This window comes from Ambystoma mexicanum, chromosome 2q (assembly GCF_040938575.1).
Source record: "Ambystoma mexicanum isolate Mex_15411 chromosome 2q, UKY_AmexF1_1, whole genome shotgun sequence".
Lineage (NCBI taxonomy): Eukaryota > Metazoa > Chordata > Amphibia > Caudata > Ambystomatidae > Ambystoma > Ambystoma mexicanum.
In genome coordinates this window covers 685,090,846-685,097,585 of record NC_090924.1, presented here as the reverse complement: position 1 = coordinate 685,097,585, position 6,740 = coordinate 685,090,846, and the positions used below count along the sequence as shown (strand labels likewise).

The following is a 6,740-nucleotide window of genomic DNA, read 5'->3' as shown; positions in this document are numbered from 1 at the left end:
TGGGGATGGGCTATGGGAATAGAACGGTTTGGGATGGGGTTGGGGTGGGGTTATGGACCTAGGTAAACAGCAAGGCTGGAGGTGTGGGGGCGAAGTGTGGGGGACCCCCCATATTAAGAAAACATTAAACTTTGTATTTTCACTATTTTAGGGTCATGAAAAATGTTTTAGTTATTCCTGTTTTCATTGTAATCACATGGAACCCAAAAAATGTGCCAGGAGGCATTAGCCTTACTTCCCATGCCATGTTAGAGACTCAGCGAAATGTGAGCACTGTGGTTTGCAGCAGGGCACACTCCTAATTGCAGTAGGACCTTATGCAGCTACTTTAACTCAGACTGGTTTACATCTATTTTAGAATTCATGAAAGCAAAGGCAAAATCTTGCTCTTTATTGCCCTTGCTGCCAGCACCCTAGGTAGCTGCCTAGTTTGCCTAGTGCTTGCACCGGCCCTGCACTCGAGTCAACACTGAAAAGATTTATCTTGTTCTCGTCCAACCTCTGATGTGTTCTCCTCTTACCTCTGCAAGTGGTTACCATTTTAAATGCTTTAACATAACAGGGGATCATTATTGTGAATTGTAGAACATGCAGTGAGATAAAGCTATACGGGTTTGGCAGGTTATCTTTCATTGAGCAGTTTGAGAATTTTGAAATGATACATGTTGAATAGTCATTTTATGTTACTTTTAGTGGGAAACGTTTGCACTGTATTATTTATTTATGTATTCGTTATAAGATTTTTATTGTAGGGCACTTGGTGTAAGAGGGCTGCAAAATATGGCTACAGAGTGAAGAAGCTAAAGATATCTGATGGCAGCGCAGGTAGGACAAATGCCGGAGCACATTGACCACCTTGTCATGAACGTGGTTACCTTGTGATACTGGTCAAAACTATTATTTGTTGAGCTATTGTCGCTGCTTCTGCCTGGACTGCACTTCGAAAGGCCTCCCTAGAAGGAGTCCAACTACATTTCAAGACTTTACCTGATTCATTCATACGTGCAACCACTTCGGCTGGATACCAAAAGAAAGGAAACGCACTCAATTCAAAGACGTATTAGATGCAAAAGACCATGAAGGAAGTTTCACAATTTATTAAGATGTTAAAATAGAAACGGGTGACCACATCTGATGGCAAAGGCAGCATAAAATGGCGGGTGGTCTGTGCATTCATGCTGTATGATCTCTAGCCTTCTGGCGCGTTTCCTTGTGCATCATCATGGCGGCCATTTCCTCTTCACTGTTCACATCCGTCCGGATCAGAGTCCACAGTTTATCTGTACTTGCAGGTCAGAGCGGAGGACACTGCGGCCAGGAACTTGTCCATGGCAGCCTGGGCCTGGGGGGTGAAGTCAGCTGGGAAGTGGGCAGCCAGGACAGTCTGGATGCAGTGAGAGAGCAGCTGAAAAGGAAAAGCAGCACGTGAGCACCAGACCAAGCACATTCAGTCTACTGCAGGGACAGAGAACATGTGTCAATTTATAACCATCTCCATGACTTCCTTAATTACCGTTACAACTAGAAAACACCTTATCCTAGTTTAAGTTAATATGCATTTTCTTTCAATTCTTTTACATACAGCATTATTTGGTGAAAAGTCAGATAATTGACTATAGCACGATATTAATTTAAGAAAATGCATTATTAAAAAAGGCCTGGCAGCCTGATAGTTAAACTGTCAATGGATTTCTTAGTACAGTGGATGTGACGTCATTAACAGGGAAAGTTCCATAGATGACGAGCATAGTTCCCTGTTGATGAAATGACAGTAGTAAGAAGATGTAAGCAATAATGCCACATTCAACAGATTGTACCATGTGCCTTCCCGCGTTAATGTCTAACGCGGGAGTCAGGTCGTTACCACCTGGTATTGCCCGCCAAACGTGCCATTATTGCGCTTAGCTCCCAAGGGAAATAAGTGCTCACAAACAAAAACGTATACACGTAGCTGAAGCCTGTTTTCTAAACAATCTGATTGGCTGTGGTATGCACCCCACGTGCATGTTAAGCAATAAATGCAAGACAAGGGGCCTCATTACAACTCCAGCAGTAGCTGTACCGGTAAAACCGGCAGGCTGCCGAGAGAGTTGGGATTTTTTCTGGCACCTGGCTTCACGGCAACATCAGTGGATTATGACCCCGGTGTTCCTGGAAGTCAGGCGCCAGAAAAATGTTAATCCAATGGGAATGGGGATGACGGTAGCACCGGCACCGGTAATAACGGTGCCGGTGCTACAGTGAAAGTCTGCGAGCGGGTGCCGTTCCGCCTGCTAGGTCAGACCTGGCAGGCGGGAGGGCGTCCGCACTGTAAACTTGTACTGTGCCAGTCCAATAACAATGGTGCCGGTAGGCTTACCGAAACCGTTGTTACCGGACCGGCAGTGTCGTAATGAGGCCCAAGGTCTTTACCAGCTTTTTGCGGGCCAAGGGCCGAGCTCCACAGTGCAGTTGCCTGGTGGTAAAAACCCTGTTTCTGGGTTAAGAGTTTTGGAGCTATTAATTCGCAAAAAGGTCTGGGAGCTCCTCTACCGAGGATTAATTCAGCCAAATATTACGAGACAGGTTTTAATTTTGTGTGTTTTTGTACGTGTTTTGATAGATAAACCCACAAAATTAATGTTTTTTCTGTATATTATGATTTCTTCTCACCTGGAAGTTTCCAGGGTCCACTCGCAGGTTGTAGGCGTGCAGGTCGCTCAGCTTGGACAGGGCCTGGTTAATGTCGTCCAAGTGCTTGGCGGCTTCACAGACGGCGCTCAGGACCTTGCCACCATGTCGCTTCACGTCAGCGGAGCCCGGGCTGAGGTCGAAGTGGCTGAAGTAGGTCTTAGTCTGACCGAAACATGCGAACAGCCTGGGGGGGAACAGGGACATCTTTAGGGACAATTATACTAAACAGGACTTTCTCTACAACTCTCGAACAATTGGTTTTATATTCACCTGACATTCACCTTCCCTTCCCGCCAGAAAAAAGGAAAACCTGCATTTGTCGTCTAATTAGGAACCTTTACCTCCGAATAAACCACTGGTAGTGCTTGAATGAGTTAATGATTCTAAAAATGTCCAGCCCAGGAGAAGACACAATGTGTGCACACAGTGTGGCTAGACCCCTTATCAACTGGCCAGACGCATAATGATGCTCGAAGTTGCTGCCAGCTTGTTAACAATCTCAAACATTGGCGCTCCTTGTGTTAATGTGTGCACTAATTGTGCTGCAGTGCATCTGGCAGGGACCCCCAGTATCCAAATGCTGAACTCCCCATAGCTGCTATTTCTCTCTTATGTACCCTGCTGCATTATCCCGTTGGTGAAACAGAAAGGCCGCCCCGCGCCCCACAAAAAAAGGAAACGTTTGCAGCAGGAGTTTTGGTGGCCTAAGAGAAGTGATATTTGATTTAAATCTGGCAACCACCTTCTGGTGCCGCCATAGGGGACGCTTTGTGTCACGTTGTCCTAGAAACTCGTTACATTTAAGGGATTATTATAATATACCAGTCCCTTTCTGAGGCACGCATCCATCGTTTGTCAAAAAACATTGCCAACCACCTGCCATTCCGACTTTTAGTTTTCAGTGCCATCCCATGGACTCTCAACGTTTATCATGTGGCTATTGGAACTGACCTCTTACCCCCTCTGCATGGGGCGTATCACCCACAAAGTCCCCCCATTGGCTCTATATTACCCACACCTTGTGCACTGGTGTGCACCTAGTTTCACCTCCCCTGAAGGATCGAACCTACGACCACCCCCTCTCTCTGCCCTCCATGGGATCGCAATTCTTACCACAACCCCAGATCATAGGCTTGGGCCTTATAACAGCTCCGACAAAGACCCTAACTTCTAACCACCTCTGCAATATTACTAAGGCCTTGCCAACTGCACACGGGTCCAAAACGCTCAGCACATCTGTAATCCTTCATCTCTTGACGTCTACTGCAGAGGGTCTACTCGTCTACTGTGCATTACCACTTCCACAACAGGATTTAAGCTGCCTTCATTGGTCAGTAAACATAAGAAGACACTTCTGCTTGGTACATAGAAGCAAGTTCTAAAACCATGGCGTGAGTGGTTTACACCTTGTCTTTACACTCTGGTGAATTTTCTTTCTATTTTAGGGTGACCTACGTTACCAAGGTGCATTCACCATTAAGTCTTCAAATAACACATGGCTGTATGGCTGCAGGGGATTTCCATGCTGGCAAAACACCCATGGATTCCTATAGAATGTGCCTGTTTTTTGCATCTGCTAATGTAAATTCTGAAGGCTGCATGCAAAGTGCATGCACCATTTACACCTTTTGCAAAACGGAGTGCAATAACAGTGTGCAAAGGAAATGTCGTCTGCCTTTATAGCTACTGTTTGCACTACATTTTGCAAATGATTATAATTGCATGGCGAATGGTATGTTAAGTGCTATTGTTAGCGGTCCCCTCCATACAATTGCCACTTTTCTAAGGAATTCGGATGCCATTAACCATCAATGAGATGCCAATGGCACATCCTTTATAGGCAGCAGTCACACCCACAGGGCACCCTCTCATAAGCCTTTACCTGTCCAGGGCTTCTCCTCCGAATGCATCGGTGTGGCCGGCGATCTTGCCACAGATGGCGACGATGAGGGCCTTGTCTTCAGCGGTCAGAGTCATCTTGATGGTTCTGGAGCTGGGGGGCTCTGGATCAGCAGAAGATGGCAGGTGAATGCAGTCGGTGCTGTAGGCCGGTCAGGGCCCCTTTTAAAGGAGACGGCGGCTCAGGAGCTTGGCAAACATCCACCTTCATTGGTCATTCTTGGGTTCCACCCAAGGAGGGGGGTTCTTATCTCCCCTGACACAGTGCCAGGCGGTGGGTGGGTCATTGCAGTATTACGTGCACAGAGGACTTATCTGTGGGACATTTCATTCAGTAGCTTGCCCAAAAAAAAAAAAATAATAACGCTTTTACTGTTGGAATTAGTAAAATGTGTTTAAATGGGTGTTGCTTTTTCGCCTCATTCCTTTTCGTAACAAAGAGAGGAGTTTTCTACTTGTAAAACCTCATTGGCCATTTGGCAAACCGAATGGTGTAAAAAGATTTAGGGTTCATGAAATGTTGCTCCCTCACTGCGTTCAGTACTAACAGTGAGAATGTTGGAAAAGATAGGGCTCTCAACACCGAACAAACTCAACAAGAGAGTTGTACTTTTTTTGTTTTTATTGTATTGGTTCATTTAAAAAATACATGCAGACTTTGACACGAATTTTACAAAACACATACAAAATTAACACCATCACCAAATTTAAAATCCACATTTCATGATTTAATATCAAAACTTCAATTAATAAATAGCTTACTAACAATAGTAAATCCTTCCATTAAAATGAAACATTATTAACATGTATCAATCAATTTCACCTTAATTAAAAAGGTGACAACTTTAATTAATAGAGCAGTTGGCTGAACAGAGAGAATACGTTGACTAATTTGCCTTTTGGCATTATTTACATGACGGTCTAGCAGCTTGCCCTCTAACATGCAGAATCTCCCATGTGTGGATCCGATTCAGTCACATTCATGTAAAGGTTTTCATGAATCTTCCAGCAGGACATTGTGTATTAAATACTTCGGGAGAACATTTCTCTGCTCTCTGCTAAAATCACGCAGTAGTCTATATGAGATTATCTTTTCACATGTGTGTATCCTGTCCTTTTCTAGTAGTTTCCTCTTTATTAGGTCATGATTAAAACAAGGTGCTTCGTCTTCCAGTTCGTTTTACACAAAAAATATTTTACAATTATCCACCAAAGATTTACTACCCCTCAACTTTAGCTTTAGCAGGTGCCTGCATATTAGAGAGAATAAGGAGTTTGGGTTTGCCATTCTTAGCTTCATATACACTCTAAGCAGGTTCCATTTTCTCAAACAAGAAAGAGAGGTAAGGCCCAACTCCTACTGCAAATAGGAAATTGGTCCACAATTAGGAAGGTTAAGAACCTTCCTTCTCCAATTTAGAAAAATCATAGTCTTCAACTAAGATCGTTATCTCGCAACCAGGCAAGAGGACGGGCACTGCTTTTTGTTGATAAAAAGCGATAAATAGTCGCACAGTAAATCGGCAATACCTTTTATAAATCTAGGACATTGGGCCCTCAACTGTATTCCTTTCTCTTGTATAGAATTTACCCATGCCATTTTAATCGAAGATCTAGCAAGAATAAATCCTAGGTATTTCATTGTCTGCTCCACAATCAAAGGTTTCCCTTCCATCCGCCAAGTGAATTTAGGGGGTTTGCTCTTAGATCCCACAAAACACACAGTGATGGTTTTGGGCAGCTTTACCTTCAAACCGTTCAGCGACATATGCTTTGTACGCTTTGAAAGTAGAGATTGTAGACCCAATTGGGTTCTAACTAGCAACAGGGTATCATTGGCACAGCTCGACCAGTAGCATCCCTCATCATCTACTTTTGGTGCGATAAAGGATGCTGATGCCAGGAAATATAGAGAATCATGGGCATGGGGCCAATAAACACCCCTGCCTTATAGTTGCAATCGCTGTGTCACATGGCCCTTGGCACTTAGCTGTACTTGAGCATCTGTGTTTTCATGAATCTGGACTAGGATGTCTAGGATGTGCTCTGGAAACGTCCACCTACAGAGTTTCTGCCACAGGATGTTCCTGTTCGCAAGGTCAAAGCCCAGGCCAGGGTCTACCATTGGGACTTAAACACGGCCAGCATTCCTTTTCCCAGTTTGCTTT

At 44.4% G+C, this 6,740-nt stretch overlaps 1 protein-coding gene across 1 annotated transcript; it reads right to left on the bottom strand.

Annotated features, from left to right (window-relative positions):
• Window positions 1-1,082: 1,082 nt before the first annotated feature.
• Window positions 1,083-4,724, bottom strand: LOC138569681 (hemoglobin larval subunit alpha-like). Its single transcript, XM_069647869.1, has 3 exons — window positions 4,556-4,724; window positions 2,653-2,857; window positions 1,083-1,405 (listed from the first exon to the last, which is right to left on the bottom strand). Exons 1-3 carry the CDS (start codon window positions 4,648-4,650, stop codon window positions 1,277-1,279), a joined length of 429 nt encoding a protein of 142 aa, XP_069503970.1. The 5' UTR covers window positions 4,651-4,724; the 3' UTR covers window positions 1,083-1,276.
• Between the last annotated feature and the right edge of the window lie 2,016 nt (window positions 4,725-6,740).

Excerpts from the sequence above, each read along its gene's own strand:
- LOC138569681 (XM_069647869.1), bottom strand. The coding sequence starts at position 4,650 with ATGACTCTGACCGCTGAAGACAAGGCCCTCATCGTCGCCATCTGTGGC. Across the intron at positions 2,858-4,555 it reads GGAGGAGAAGCCCTGGACAG|GCTGTTCGCATGTTTCGGTC; the intron begins GTAAAGGCTTAT and ends GTTCCCCCCCAG. Across the intron at positions 1,406-2,652 it reads TGGACCCTGGAAACTTCCAG|CTGCTCTCTCACTGCATCCA; the intron begins GTGAGAAGAAAT and ends TTTCCTTTTCAG.